The 16,757-nt window shown below is 40.2% G+C and overlaps 1 protein-coding gene across 1 annotated transcript in view; it reads right to left on the bottom strand.

The window, feature by feature from the left end:
* Positions 1–16,757, bottom strand: part of MALRD1 (MAM and LDL receptor class A domain containing 1) — a 513,316-nt gene that overhangs the window by 224,952 nt on the left and 271,607 nt on the right. Inside the window, exons 20-21 of the mRNA XM_077808757.1 lie at positions 15,318–15,494; positions 9,185–9,362 (exon numbers count right to left, since the gene is read on the bottom strand). Coding sequence (XP_077664883.1) covers positions 9,185–9,362; positions 15,318–15,494 — 355 coding nt within the window. The remainder of the gene's footprint in view (positions 1–9,184; positions 9,363–15,317; positions 15,495–16,757) is intronic.

Raw genomic sequence — 16,757 nt, 5'->3', positions numbered from 1 at the left:
ATTGTTGCAAATATTTGATCCCACAAGGAGTCCAGACGACTGTGTGATGAGGTGTACCAACCTCGCATTGGGACAACGGGGATGGCCCCACTCAACAAACAGCCTTTCCCCCACCATCACACCTACCCTCTGAACCTGAAAGAGTTTCATCCATTTAGCATGGAATCTGTTATACTGTATGAAAACAAGCAGTTACACAGTGTACATGTTAGCGCTGGACAGAAAATGTGTTTTTTCCCCCATGGAAAGTTTTGATGAAACTTAAAAAAGTTCAGTGAGAAATGGAAAATAGAAATATTTTGTTTGGAAATGCCATGGATGCACCTCATGGAAGTTGAAATTTGGGTGCTCTCATGCTCTCAGTCTCCTCTATAGGTCAGGTTCCCCGGTTAGATTACTTTTCCCACAATGCACCATGGATACTAGTCTAATAGGTCATACTGGCAGTAGAATGTCCATGCTTACTCAGGTGAAGAAAGTGAGTGAGGACAAACAGAAAAAATTAAGATGTTTGTACACCAATGCGAGGAGCCTAGGTAACAAAATGGAGGAACTAGAGCTACTGGTGCAGGAAGTGAAACCAGATATTACAGGGATAACAGAAACATGGTGGAATAGTAGTCACGACTGGAGTACAGGTATTGAAGGTTATGTGCTGCTTAGGAAAGAAATAAGGGTAATAGAAATAAAGGTAAAGGTGGTGGAGTAGCATTGTATATCAATGATGAGGTAGACTGTAAAGAAATAAGAAGCGATAGAATGGATAAGACAGAGTCTGTCTGGGCAAAAATCAAATTGGGGAAGAAAGCTACTAGAGCTTCCCCTGGGATAGTGCTTGGGGTGTGCTATAGACTTCCAGGATCTGATCTGGATATGGATAGAGACCTCTTTAATGTTTTTAATGAAATAAATACTAATGGGAACTGCATGATCATGGGAGACTTTAACTTCCCAGATATAGACTGGAGGACAAGTGCTAGTAATAATAATAGGGCTCAGATTTTCTTAGATGTGATAGCTGATGGATTCCATCATCAAGTAGTTGTGAGCCAACAAGAGGGGATGCCATTTTAGATTTGGTTTTGGTGAGTAGTGAGGACCTTATAGAAGAAATGGTTGTAGGGGACAACCTTGGCTCGAGTGATCATGAGCTAATTCAGTTCAAACTGAATGGAAGGATAAACAAAAATAAATCTGTGACTAGGGGTTTTGATTTCAAAAGGGCTGACTTGAAAAAAATTAAGGAAATTGGTTAGGGAAGCGGATTGGACTGAAGCACTTATGAATCTAAAGGCAGAGGAGGCCTGGGATTACTTCAAGTCAAAGTTGCAGAAGCTATCGGAAGCCTGCATCCCAAGAAAGGGGAAAAAATTCATAGGCAGGAGTTGTAGATCAAGCTGGATGAGCAAGCATCTCAGAGAGGTGATCAAGAAAAAGCAGAAAGCATACAAGGAGTGGAAGATGGGAGGGATCAGCAAGGAATGCTACATTATTGAGGTCAGAACATGTAGAGATAAAGTGAGAAAGGCTAAAAGTCATGTAGAGTTGAACTTTGCAAAGGGAATTAAAACCAATAGTAAAAGGTTCTATAGCCATATAAATAAGAAGAAAAAAAGGAAAGAAGAGGTGGGACCGCTGAACACTGAGGATGGAGTGGAGGTTAAGGATCATCTAGGCATGGCCCAATGTCTAATCAAATACTTTGCCTCAGTCTTTAACGAGGCTAATGAGGAGCTTAGGGATAATGGTAGCATGACAAATGGGAATGAGGATATGGAGGTAGATATTACCATATCCGAGGTAGAAGCCAAACTCAAACAGCTTAATGGGACTAAATCGGGGCGGCCCAGATAATCTTCATCCGAGAATATTAAAGGAACTTGCACATGAAATTGCAAGCCCATTAGCAAGAATTTTTAATGACTCTGTAAACTCAGGGGTTGTATCATATAACTGGAGAAGTGCTAACATAGTTTCTATTTTTAAGAAAGGAAAAAAAAGTGATCTTGGTAACTACAGGCCTGTTAGTTTGACATCTGTAGTATGCAAGGTCTTGGAAAAAATTTTGAAGGGGAAAGTAGTTAAGGACATTGAGGTCAATGGTAATTGGGACAAAATACAACATGGTTTTACAAAAGGTAGATCATGCCAAACTAACCCGATCTCCTTCTTTGAGAAAGTAACAGACATTTTAGACAAAGGAAACACAGTGGATCTAATTTACCTCGATTTCAGTAAGGCGTTTGATACGGTGCCACATGAGGAATTATTAGTTAAATTGGAAAAGATGGGGATCAATATGAAAATTGAAAGGTGGATAAGGAACTGGTTAAAGGGGAAACTACAGCAGGTCATACTGAAAGGTAAACTGTCAGGCTGGAGGGAGGTTACCAGTGGAGTTCGGTTTTGGGACCAATCTTATTTAATCTTTTGATTACTGACCTTGACACAAAAAGCGGGAATGCGCTAATAAAGTTTGCGGATGACACAAAGCTGGGAGGTATTGCCAATTCAGAGAAGGACAGGGATATCATACAGGAAGATCTGGATGACCTTGTAAACTGAAGTAATAGTAATAGGATGAAATTTAATAGTGAGAAGTGTAAGGTCATGCATTTTTAGGGATTAACAAGAAGAATTTTAGTTATAAGCTGGGGACTCATCACTTGGAAGTAACAGAGGAGGAGAAGGACCTCGGAGTATTGGTTGACCACAGGATGACTATGAACTGCCAATGAAAAAAAGCCGTGAAAAAAGCTAATGCGGTCTTGGGATGCATCAGGCAAGGTATTTCCAGTAAAGATAAGGAGGTGTTAGTACCATTATACAAGGCACTGGTGAGATCTCATCTGGAATACTGTGTGCAGTTCTGGTCTCCCATGTTTAAGAAGGATGAATTCAAACTGGAACGGGTACAGAGAAGGATGACTAGGATGATCCAAGGAATGGAAAACCTGTCTTATGAAAGGAGACTCAAGGAGCTTGGCTTGTTTAGCCTAACCAAAAGAAGGCTGAGGGGAGATATGATTGCTCTCTATAATTATATCAGAGGGTTAAATACCAGGGAGGAAGAGGAATTGTTTAAGCTCAGTACCAATGTGGACACAAGAACAAATGGATATAAACTGGACATCAGGAAGTTTAGACTTGAAATTAGACGAAGGTTTCCAACCATCAGAGTAATGAAGTTCTGGAACGGCCTTCCAAGGGAAGCAGTGGGGGCAAAAGACCTATCTGGCTTCAAGATTAAACTCAATAAGTTTATGGAGGAGATGGTATGACGAGATAACATGATTTCGGCAATTAATTGATCTTGGACTATTAGTGGTAAATAGGCCCAATGGCCTGTGATGGGATGTTAGATGGGGTGGGATCTGAGTTACTACGGAGAATTCTTTCCTGGGTATCTGGCTGGTGAGTCTTGCCCACATGCTCAGGGTTCAGCAGATTGCCATATTTGGGGTCAGGGAGGAATTTTCCTCCAGGGCAGATTGGCAGAGGCCCTGGGCGTTTTTTGCCTTCCCCTGCAGCATGGGGCATGGATCACTTGCTGGAGGATTTTCTGCACCTTAAAGTCTTTAAACCATGATTTGACAACTTCAATAGCTCAGACATAGGTGATAGGTTTATTGCAGGAGTGGATGGGTGAGATTCTGTGGTCTGCGTTGTGCAGGAGGTCAGACTAGATGGTCATAATGGTCCCTTCTGACCTGAAAGTCTATGAGTCTGCTCTCTTGATAAGGGGACATAGTGCATCACGTGAAGATGAAGCCCAGCTGGGGAACGCAGCACACAGAGGAACAGGGACTTGCGGCAACCAAAACACACTCGCAGGAGGCACTGTGGCAGCATAAGTGAACCATAAAATTTCAGTTCTTTACTGAAATATTTCAGTTTTCACCTGAAAACCAAAACTTTTCAGTTTTACGACATTCAAGGTTGTTTATTTTTAAATGAAAAAAATCAAAGTTTTCCCATGGAAGCAGACACATTTTGAAAAAAAAAAAACTATATGAAAAACCTAATTTTCTGTTGAAAAACGGTTTCAATTAAAAATGTTAACCAGCTCTAGTACATATGTCTATCACTGTATATTAAAAGAGTGAAAATATCACTGTACATTAAAACATGTACAGGGTGCAAATGCTATAAGAGGATTCTGTAAAACAGAAAATTTGATGCTAATATTATCTACTATACAACAATTATATCATAAGATTTTATATTCTTTAGTCAGTTCAAGTTTTTTGCATTTGATTTACCATATTCCTTTTCTCTTCAAGCAGGAAGACACACTGATGTTCTGTGGGAAGTCTAAATTGTTTCCAAAAAATGACAAAGTAAAACTGTATTTTTTAACTACGGTTAAATTATGGGGCTTTTTACAATAGAAATATGGTAATTTTACTGACACTAAAAACCCTAACATATTAAGCTGAAATGCAGTAGTTCTCTTATACTCATATTAACAATTCTGTCAGGTTGAATGCTCTATAGTATTACTGTGACACTAAAAATAAACATAAATCTAGTTTTAAACTACCGTCAAAATAGTAACTCTTATTGCAATTAGTAACGTTGGTGTCCTGTTCTGCATTCCTTGCCACATATAAATGGTTATTTCCTACTTTCACAGAGAGCTGCATGCATCTATCATGCCAGATAGAAAATCTTGTTTTTCTCTATTCAGATTACTGAACATCTCTCATATCATATAGAAATCCCATGTTTCTTGATTGGAGCTCGAGCTGCACATCACTGAAAGAAGCTTTTAAATACAAGTATACCTGGCCTATTGGTATTTTCTTCATACAACATTAAATAGAAGTATGTATGTGTCTGTCTAGCCTTCTTGTGTGTGTGGTCACACACAGATTAGGTAGAGAGATAGATATAATGGAGATATTTCAGCATAGTCAATATTATAATTCTGATATAAATTACATGAATTACAGTACAATTTCATATTCTTTACTAAATGTAACCAAATCTCAATGAAAAAGCAAATTATTGCTTATTATGCATATGAAATTATTATTTTTATTGGGAGCTAACAATTATTATAATGATTCTATTTGGAATCGGCAGTTTGACTTCAATAATATCCTTTGAGAGAGTATAAGAAACACACACAGGAATGAAGCACTAGGAGAAGATTTCCTTTCCCCTACATAAGAGCTAACATAAAGGAGTTCCTTTCAAGCTTCTATTCAAGATTGTTGGCATGTCCATATGATAAATTCTGCCCCAAAAGGCATCATTCCAACCATATTCTTTAAGAGGAAGGAGCAAAATCCAAGCAAATAAAACGCTTGGGGTCAGTAGTCACTATGTAGAAAAAAGCCAATCAACTAGAATATAAGTATTAAAGCCAGACTGAGCTCTTTAAATCTGTTCCTCCCAGTCCATTTTTTTTTCTTATGTGGACCATAGGTTTTGTGTTTTGTTGTTGCTGTCTGTTTAGAGGAAAAAGGCTGGCTCACTTTGTTTCTTTTCAACCCACGTAATGCACATTATGGTCAAATTCTCAAAACTAAAGCCTTTAAAATTGAATCTCCAGGTTGTTGGGTTTTTTTCATGCACAAAGCCCTATAAATTGGTGTACAAATTTAGAAGTTGGGATAAGGCCCTTTTTTCATTTTTGAATCTCTGTTAACAAAAGTGATGTTTACATATCTAGAGATGAGCACATAAGCCTTTGCTAACAACATTCATAGAATTTTATCATTATAAAATACAATATCCTGACAGCATTGATCTACTGACAAAGGAGCAAAGTGGGTAGATATATTTTTCAATATGATGAATTTCTGCATTACAGATGTGAGAGGTATTATTTACAAAGTTTCCATTGAATGTCTGTAGAAGTTTCAGTCGTACTGCATACTATACCATGAGCATAATGGACAGAGATAGTTCTGCATACATTGTCCCCTATACTGGGTGGACAATCATCAAAAAATTTTAACACCGTGAAGCAAAGAAACAAAAATTTGCCCTTTCCCAATAATTTTCAGTGAATGCCCTGGCATCACGAAGATAAATGATTTGTCCCATCATTGTACATTTATAACTCGGTTCAACATCTTCATCAACATTAGAGAAAAAAATTTTGTAAAAGCTTCTACTGTGGATAAGGACTTCAATAGTGCATACTAGGGCTGTCAAGCAATTAAAAAATTAATCACAATTAATTGCACTATTAAACAATAATAGAATGCCATTTTGGATGTTTTCTACATTTTCAAAATATATTGATTTCAATTACAACACAGAATACAAAGTGTACAGTGCTCACTTTATATTTATTTTTTATTACAAATATTTGCAATGTAAAAACAAAAGACATAGTATTTTTCAATTCACCTAATATAAGTACTGTAGTGCAATCTCTTTATCATGAAAGTTGAATTTACTAATGTAGAATTATGTACAAAAAAACCTGCATTCAAAAATAAAACAATGTAAAACTTTAGAGTCTACAAGTCCACTCAGTCCCACTTCTTGTTCAGCCAATCGCTTAGACAAGCAAGGTTGTTTATATTTGCAGGAGATAATGCTGCTCACTTCTTGTTACAATGTCACCTGAAAGCAAGAACAGGCGTTTGCATGTCACTGTTGTAGCTGGCGTTGCAAGATATTTACATGCCAGATGCGCTAAAGATTCATATGTCCCTTGATGCTTCAACCACCATTCCAAGGAACATACTTCCATGCTGATGATGGGTTCTCCTCATAACGATTCAAAGCAGTGTGGACAGACGCATATTCATTTTAATCATCTGAGTCAGATGCCACCAGCAGAAGTTTGATTTTCTTTTTTGGTGGTTTGGGTTCTGTAGTTTCTGCATCGGAGCGTTGCTCTATTAAGACTTCTGAAAACATGCTCCACATCTCATCCCTCTCAGATTTTGGAAGGCACTTTAGATTCTTAAACCTTGGGTTGAGTGCTGTAGCTATCTTTAGAAATTTCACATTGGTATCTTCTTTGCATTTTGTCAAATTTGCAGTGAAAGTGTTCTTAAAATGAACAACATGTGCTGGTTTATCATCTGAGACAGCTATAACATGAAATATATGGCAGAATGAAGGTAAAATACAGCAGGAGACAATTCTCCCCCAAGGAGTTCAGTCACAAATTTAATTAATGCATTTTTTTTAAACAAGCGTCATCAGCATGAAAGCATGTCCTCTGGAACCATGGCTGAAGCTGAAGAGGCATATGAACCTTTAGAACATCTGACACATAAATATCTTGCAATGCTAGCTACAACAGTGCCATACAAATGCCTGTTCTCACTTTCAGGTGACATTGTGATTAAGAAATGGGCAGTATTATCTCCCACAAATGTAAACCAACTTGTTTCTCTTAGCAACTGGCTGAACAAGAAGTAGGGCTGAGTGGACTTGTAGTCTCTAAAGTTTTACATTGTTTTATTTTTGAATGCAGGTTTTTTTGTACTTAATTCTACATTTGTAAGTTCAACTTTCATGATAAAGAGATTGCACTACAGTACTTATATTAGGTGAACTGAAAAATACTATTTCTTTTGTTTATCATTTTTACAGTGCAAATATTTGTAATCAAAATATAAAGTGAGCACTGTACACTTTGTATTTTGTGTTGTAATTGAAATAGATATATTTGAAAATGTAGAAAAACATAAAAAATATTTAATAAATTTTAGTTTGTATTCTATTGTTTAACAGTGCAATTAATTGCAATGAATTTTTTTAATCGCAATAAATTTTTTGAGTTAATCACGTGAGTTAACTGCGATTAATTGACAGCCCTAGTGCATATCCTTGATCATTCACAATCTCAAAAGCAGTGAGTCACTGCTTCCATGGGTGGCGCGTGAACCCAGCCCAGCCCCACTCCGCCCCTTCCGAGGCCCTGTCCCTACCCTACCCCTTCCACATCCGTGCCCGCCCGCCAGAGCCCCAAGGCCCCCCTCCATCCTCCTGCCAGAAGAGTCCCAGCCAAACTGCCCCAAGCACCGGCCCACCCGCCCAAGCTGTCCAAATTCTTGGGCCATTGGCCAGACTGCCCTAGCTGCACCAGCTGGCCCGAGCACTGGTCCGCCCGCCCCAAGTCCTGGGCCAACAGCTGCTGTGACTCCCGGCTGGCCCAAGCACTGGCCTGACCCCTCAGGCCACCAGCCGGCTCAACTACTGACCCAACCCGAGCTGCCCCATGCCTATGGTCAGCCTGAGCAGCTGGCTAACCAAGCTCTGAGCTCCAGGCTGCTGGCCTGAGCTGAGCTCCTACCGGCCTTGGGGGAAAGGGGATGCGAGGGTGGGGTCTCAGGGTGGAGCAAGGGTGGGCCACGGCCTGGGTTAGGGATGGCTTAGCCTTTCCTGGCCTATTATACACGCTGCCCATGTCTGCTTCCATCTGTATTCTCAGATGTAACACATCAGCCAGTAATTATGAGGGATCCAGGCCCTTGAATCTGGGCCATGAGCCCCCAGGCAGGACTGAGACTGTGGCCACAACCAACCACTCACCCAAAGATGTGGAAAAATGGGTTAGTGAAGCTCTAGCTCACTAAGGCCCACAAAGCTTCTGTTTGGAGGAGATGTCCCCTGAGTGGCAGGGACACATTACTTAAACCAGAAAGAGGCACAGGAAACTGTGCCTGGCAGATGCTATGGGCCCTGCCTACTTGCCTGATTCCTGAGCCCTGCCTGTTCCTGGTTCCTGCGCTCCTTATCCCAGAACCCTTGCTGTTGCCAGTTCCTGCTTTTCTGCCTCATTCCAGGTCTCTGCTTCTATCCTAACCCTGACACTGACTCCGGCTCTGACCTTTGGCTTGGCACCTGACTCTGACCCTGGCTCTGGTTTCAGGTGCCTGACTCTAAGCATGATTAGGCATGATTGCTCACACCCTGGTCCCTACAGGAATACTGATTGGATGCCTCTTCTCAGAGCTAGTACTGCTGGAGATGACAACTCAGCATTGCGAAGGACATGGCGGGGCAGCAATTCTTCTCCCCTGCTAGTGGTGTACAAGACATGTTAGGAGAGAGTTCAATTTTCACATGCACTGAGCCAAATTCTGCTAGAATAACTTAACACTGACACTAATGAGCAAATGGCAGCAGAATTCACAAGTGCCATAGCTGACTAAACATATATAGTCCCAAGAGGTAAGTGTATAGGTGTGAACATCCTACTCACATTGTGTGATCAGTTGATGGCCTGTGGTTTTCTTCCCCAGGATGCATGGTTGCTCCATTTCCAAGGCCCCAGTGGAATGCACTAGTGGAATGGACTGAAAGAGTTGCTGCTGTCACTTCTGTTGCTGGTTGATACCATTCACACAGGTTTTCACCTTCAAAATCACAAACTTCCACGACTTTACAAGACAAAATTAAAACACTTAGTATACGTCTACAAACGGGAAATGATCAGACAGTTGATGTTCAGGTCGAGTGAACAATATGGGTATAAAAGAATTTCAGTGTCGTTTCTTTAATTAGTATTTATACCGTATCGACAAGCATGGCTTTTCCCTATTGGTACAATACCAGTCATACTCACTATATTATTGGCTAAGAAACCAATTCTAACCTGGGGATTAAAATAAATCATTTGAACTGTTATTCACCTTGGTTTCTACCAGATCACATTATATATGAAAAGGACCCATTTCCTCTGGTGATGTCATATGCCAAGATATCAGTGTAAAAGCCATTAGCTATTAGTATGATAGTAACTTTATGAAGGAAACTCAAAAAGCAAATTAGTTTTATTTTAACAATCCAAATCATATCTGAATGCCTTACAGTAATGCTGCCATTTGGCATTGGGACCAAAATACTGAATTACCATCTTATTTGGATAGTATTTCAGCCTCCTGTGCCTTAGCTGATCCCTTCCTGAAGATGGGACAAATGAGTATTCTAGTTGCCCTTTCCCACTCAGTGTCCCCACACACAGAATCTAATGGCTAAGGTTCTGTGTTTGTCATGGAGGTTACGGAAGTCACAGATTACGTGACTTTCCGTGACTTCTGCAGCGGCCGGCATGCCTCACCCGGAGGCCACCTGAGAAGCTCAGGCAGCCACTGCGCCAGTCACACCAGCTGCTGCTGGGGCAGCCTCACCCTCCCACTCCCAGCAGCAGGAGTTTGGGTGGGGGGGCGCTCAGGGCTGCGGGTTGGGGTGCGGGGCGGTGCTTACTTAGAGTGGGCTCCCTGGAAGGGCTACAGGAACTCTCCTCCCTCAGCTTCTAGCTCCATGTGCTGCCTGGGCTGGCAGGCACCTCCCCCACAGCTTCCCATTGGCTGCGGTTCCCAGCCAATGAAGCTACAGAACTGAAGCGTGGGGCAGAGCAGAGGCAGCACATGGAGCTCAGGAGCTGGGTAGGGAGCCTTCCCCAGACCCACCAACCCTCCCCCCCACAACATCCGCGGTGCCCCCCAGCCTGTTGTCCTGAGCCACCCCCTCCCCAAGTTTTAGTCAGGGGTATATAGTAAAAGTCATGGACAGGTCACAGACAGTAATGTTTTGTTTACTGCCCCTGACCTGTCTGTGACTTACTAAAAATAACTGTGATTAAAACGTAGCCTTACTAATGGTCATTTCCACTACTTAGGGAACTGGTCAACTGCAGTGTAACTTCCAAATTATTTTTTAGAAACTCCAAATTTGCCTTTGTGGTGCAGGATGAGTCCCTGTCAGGTTCCAGGACTTTCAAACAGATTAGCACAGTTTAGTTCAGGGGACTGCTCTGAGGATTCTACAGGGGCATATGAAAGTTGTATTGCTAACCCATGCAGCTTGTAAAGGTTGGTGCTGCTCAGGGCTCGTGTACACTTACAGCACTGCAGCTGTGCCACTGTACCGCTTATTGAAGATGCTACCTATGCTGATGGGAGAGCTTTTCTCATCAGCGTAGGTACTCCACCACCCCGAGAGGTGGCTATGTCAACGGGAGAAGTCCTCCCACCAACATAGCACTGTCTACAGCGTGGCCAGGTCACTATAACTACTTCGCTCGGGGTGTGAGTGACATAGTTATGCTGCCATAAGTTGGTAGTGTAGACCAAGCTTTAGATGATCTCTGTATTAGTAAGTAATAATGTGTGAGGAGAACATGTTGTCTTGGGGTAACCTCTTTGGGGGAGTAGAGGTTGGGGAATAAAGAGGTGGGGGGGTGCGCTAACAGAGCAGCTTTATTAGTTTAAAAAGTTACAGTAAAGCGAACCACAACCAATGCCTCTGCCTAATTATCCATAAGATTAATGATGCTTTCTGACAATGATAAGTGGCACAGTCTAAAGTACCACACATATTTTTTTTTACAGTTTTGTGTGTTTTATAAATATGTTTTAAACTGCGATTGACAGTGGATAACACCCTCCTGTGCACAGATTGCTGCCTGCAGGACGTACACCGGACCCTTGCTAGAACGCGGGATTTGGGATCCATGCCAAGTACCGCGTTATAGCGGGGACCGCGTTAAAATGAAATTACTGTATACAGTAAATGTCACATCCATAAAGTATAGAAAACCTTAGAAAATAAACTCCTACTTGAAGGAAACAATAAACGAGAAAAAAAGTACTGCTTTATTAGAGATTTAAAGTAGACATTACAATAAACTAGTCTAGTGCTGTTTCCGCTTAGCTGTGCTGTTTCCGCTTAGCAAACTATAAAAGACTACGTAGCTGCATAATTTTTATAGGCTCAATGTCTTGCATCTCAAACCATCTCAAAGCAGTCTCTAAGCCGGCTATGGTCGCAGTTGACGTTGGAACGATGTCCACTTCATCTTCCTCTTCTTCTTCCACAGTGAAGGCCAATTCTTCAGCTTCTGGAATGTCGTTTGGTCGTAATGTCTGAAGAATTTGGTCATCCGTTAGACTTTCAGCAATGGGACAAAATTCTTCTGCTTCATCGTCGCCTCTTATCCAGGACTCGATATTTTGTGGCAGAACAGTTAACCCGACCCCGGACAGTTGCTGGCACAGTTCCTGCATCCACTCCATGTCTGTTTTTCCAACTTCCTCCTCTGTAAATCCCTCAAAGTTGAATTCCTCGTCAGACTGTGATCTGCTTTCTTCATTTTCTTCCAGGAGCGGGTGGCCAAACGACTCTCTCAGTCTCAGCAGTTTATCGTTTCAGTGCTTAATAAATTCCAGGAATCACCACCAATGTAAAAGAAGTCTTTTATAGTCTACTTCTTCAGAAAATTGGTGACAGACAACTCGCTTTCTATCATTTGTCGTACCAAGTTCCGTCGATAGTGCTGTTTAAAAATGGCAATAACACCTTGATCAAGCAGCTGGATTTTGGAAGTCGTGTTTTTAGGTAAGTATTCAACCCATATTTTACCGTCACGGGTTCTGAGTCTTTTGGCCGGAGGATGCGCAGTTGTCCAGCAAAAGAATGGCCTTTTCTTCTAAGCGTTTTGCTCACAAATGCTTTGGCACAGAAGGGACAAATTTGGTGAAGAACCATTGTTCAAAAATCTCTCTTGTCATTCAGGAATTTTTGGAGTTCTTATAAGAAAATGGCAGTCAATTCACATTTACATGATGAAAGCACTGAGGCATGCGAGACTTTCCAATGCACAATGGTTTTACTTTATGCTTGCCTGTTGCATTCACACAAAACAATAAAGTAAGATGATGTTTTGCCTGTTTATATCCTTCTTTCTTACATTCTTCTGTTCTGACAGCCAGGGTTTTATCGGGCAACACTTTATAATAAATTCCTATTTCGTCTGCATTGTAAACCTGTTCCTCCGAGTAACCCTCTGCCTGTAAAATTTCCCTCAGCTTCACAGGGTATGGGTGCACGGCATCGGCATCAGCAGAGTGTTTTTCTCCCAAAACTGCAATCTGAGATATTCTGTGTCTTTTCTGAAATCACCATAGCCAACCCGAACTCGCCTTAAAATTGCTGAATTCATCATTAAGTTCCCGGTCGAATTTTTCCACTTGCATGGCTATAAGCGGACCAGAGATCGGAATGCCTTTCTGCTGTTCTTGCACAAACCACATGTACACCGCAGAATCAAGATCAGCATCATTCGCTAAACAGGCTCATTTTCTTTGAAGGCCATGCTCTTCATCCAGGTTATGAATGTAAATTCCGAGCTTGTCAGCATTCTTTAGCCATCCACGAAAGGTGGACTCGTTAATGCCAATATCACGGCTAATCTTTGCCTGGGTTTTGCCATTTCTAAGTCGTTCGACAGCTTCCAATTTCTCCTGCACCAAGTAAGCCTTCCTTTTGCATGACATTTTTGACATCTTTCTAAAGATAAATACTGTACCTTAAATTTTTATTACATTATATTTGTATGGCGTTCTAGGCCTACAGCAATCGTCTTAGGGCTTGTCTACACTACCACATGGGGTCAATCTAAGATACGCAACTTCAGCAATGTGAATAGCTGACGCTCTCCCGTCGACTGCGCTTGCACTCCTCGTTCTGGTGGAGTACTAGAGTTGACAGGGGAGCGCTCAACGGTTGATTTATTGCATCTATACTAAAAAAAAATTGTACTGTACAGTACTTAAATTTGGGATCCATGGACGTGACCGCATTATATCTGAATTTGCCTTATATAGATGCACGTTCTAGTGAGGGTCCGATGTACTTCAGGCCTATTCAGATATTGCCATTCAAGCGATGAATTGCAGTCATTTCTGTGGTGACTGCAGACTTCAGATTGCATGCAGTAGACTAAGCAGTATTCTCCATAGCTTTTATCCCCCTGAAGAGATGAAGGGTGACTTGGAAGACAGACTTAAAGTGAATCTGTGAGAAAAAACTTGTTCTACTGAGTGAACTCTGCTTTATGCTAAAGTTTCATTTCAGTGTTTCTCATCAGTAACTAGAGCTGGATGAATACTGCATGAAAATGTCTATCAATATTTGAATTTGTAAATCACTTCCACTTTTTCCGTTTGGGTTCACTTACCATGGTCAATCAGTGGCTAATGTTTTGCTGGAACAAATGTTAACAGAAAGTAGATCTCAAAATCACATATGAGTGTATTTGTGGACAGTATATTTTATATTCATACATACACAAACAAAATGCTTTATAAATACTCACACATTTAATCAGGAAAGAAAAACAATACCATGTGATTTGTCTGACCAATCATAAGCATACAACATCTTATTTTTTCAATATTCATAATCAATCTATACAGGAAAAAGCTGAAGAGATTTGTGAAATTAAAATCAAATAATTTTGAAGAAACTGCTATATTCAAGGAAGTTTCATGAGTATTAAAAATAAAAAAATATTCATTTATTATTATTTATTTGTACTATGGTGATGCATAACAGCTGATTGTATTCAGTGCTGAACAAACATATAGACTAGAGTTGGCTGGAAAATGCTATTTTACTGAAATCAAAATGTTCCATGGGAATGTGTTGATTTCAACAAAGTTTCATTTAGAAAAAAATCTAAACAAAGCATTCAATAATATCACAACATTTAATTTCAACATTTTCAGAACTGAATGTTTCCAATTTTCATTTTGAAACTGCTTTTCATGACAACAATTTTCTTTTCTATTATGATTTTTTTGAAAGTGGAAATCAAAACTAAATGTTTTGATTGAAGAAAAATTATTTTTTTAAAAAACTGTGGTTTTGTGGCAAATTTTGAAATTCAATGTTTCATTCAAATTCAGAATGAAAACAAATTTAGAAATTGCAGAATTTCCCATAAAATTCTCCTTTCCCACACCTCTAATATAGACACAGTTCCTGTCCTGAAGGGGCATCTAACTACATTTCCTATTGTGAACTATCAGACCAGGACTGTCTAGGACTATATTTTAAGGCACAAATATAAAGCAATAGTTTGATTTCTATTATTAAGTATCTTGATAATAGAAATCCATCAGGAGCAGCCAACAAGTTACTTCCTTGTAACTCTTTTGGTTATATTCACTCTTCCCTGCATGCCATATTATCTTAATTTCTTGCTCACCAACAACTGCCTTGCTGAGCAATAATTACTGGTTCAATTAATTTGAGAAACTGTATTTTTTTAAATGGCTATGTATAGTAACCAAGCACTAAGTGATGTAAGCTTTTGAGTAAGTAATTTGAGTTGAAATATAAAGTGTCAAGTCCCAGTCAGCACATTGGAAGGTTCAAGATGCATAACATCTCAAATTCCCATACTACAAAGCTGAAGGTTAGTCTTCTTTGGGGAAGCTTATATGAAGATTAATGCCAGGACACAAATACAGAATAACAAATGAAGATATGGAATAATTAAATATGTTTAATATCTCAGAATAAATTAGCATAATAATTAGTTCACTGACCACAAGAGGATTCATCAGACTTATCAGAGCAGTCAGGTCTGAAATCACATCTCTGGATCATCTGGATGCAGTGGCCTGTTTCTCTACAGACAAATTCCTTCTCTGTGCAATTGTTCGTAGGGAGTGTTGCAGGAACTGAAGTTCCTGAGGGCGTTGATGAGATAGTTGGCAAATTTCCTTATGAAAAAAAATAATTCAAATAATGTATTTATTCAACAGTTATTTGATCTCTGCCCCTGAACTGTGGAATTGCTGTGAGAATCTCCTCCTATCTAACATCCCTTTATTATCATCTCCTTGCTGTTCTGTCCATTAAAAAAAAAAATACTTTGACAATCACCTTCCTGTCCCACCACTCTGACTGCGTCATGCCAATTTCCTCTCCACTGGATTTCTTTCTCATGAGGCTTAAGTACCTAATTCCCACAGTCCACTCCCAGCATCTGGCAGTCAGAGGCCAGGGACACCCTGACCATCTTTGCTAATAGCCATTGATGGACCTGTCCTCTATGAACTTATCTAATTGTTTTTGAACCCCTTTATAGTTTTGGCCTTCACAACATCCCATGGCAATGAGTTCCACAGGTTGAGTGTACATTGCGTGAAGCAGTACTCTCTTTTGTTTTCTTTAAACCTGCTGCCTATTAATTTCACTGGGTGACCTCTGTCTCTTGTGTTATGAGAATGAGTAAGGAATTCCTTATTAACTTTTTCCACATCTTCTCAGTCACATCCCCCATTAGTCATCTCTTTTCCAAGGTGAAACATCCTAGTCTTTTTAATCTCTCTTCATATGGAAGTTGTTCCATGCCCTTAAGCATTTTGTTGCCCTTTTCTGAACCTTTTCAAATTCCAATATATCTTTTTTGAGAAGAGGAGACCACATCTGCATGCAGTATTCAAGATGTGGGCATACCATGGATTTATACAGAGGCAATATAATATTTTCTGTCTTCTTATCTATCCCTTTCTTAATGATTCCCAACATTCTGTTCGCTTTTTTGACTGCCACTTCACAATGAGCAGATGTTTTCAGAGAACTATCCAAAATGACTCTGAGATCTCTTTCTTGACTAGTTACAGCTAATTTAGATCCTATCATTTTGTATGTATAGTTTGGGTTATATTTTCCAATGTGCATTACTTTGCATTTCCCAACATTGAATACCACCTGCCTTTTTGTTGCTAAGTCACCCAGTTTTGTGAGATCCATTTGTAACTCTTCACAGTCTGCTTTGGACCTAACTATATTGAATAATTTTGTGTCATCTGAAAATTTTGCCACCTCACTGTTTATCCCTTTTCCTAGCTCATTTATGATCAGCCCACTATTCCATTTTTTATCCATCTTCAGCCTCCTCTGTTTCTTCCTACAAACTCACCACTGTTTGTGCTGGGGCCTTGTCCCCTGAAGCTCTATCATTTGGAACAGACTACTTA

This window comes from Eretmochelys imbricata, chromosome 2 (assembly GCF_965152235.1).
Source record: "Eretmochelys imbricata isolate rEreImb1 chromosome 2, rEreImb1.hap1, whole genome shotgun sequence".
NCBI lineage: Eukaryota > Metazoa > Chordata > Testudines > Cheloniidae > Eretmochelys > Eretmochelys imbricata.
Note: the sequence above shows the minus strand (reverse complement) of the source record. Positions and strands in the feature narration are given on the sequence as shown.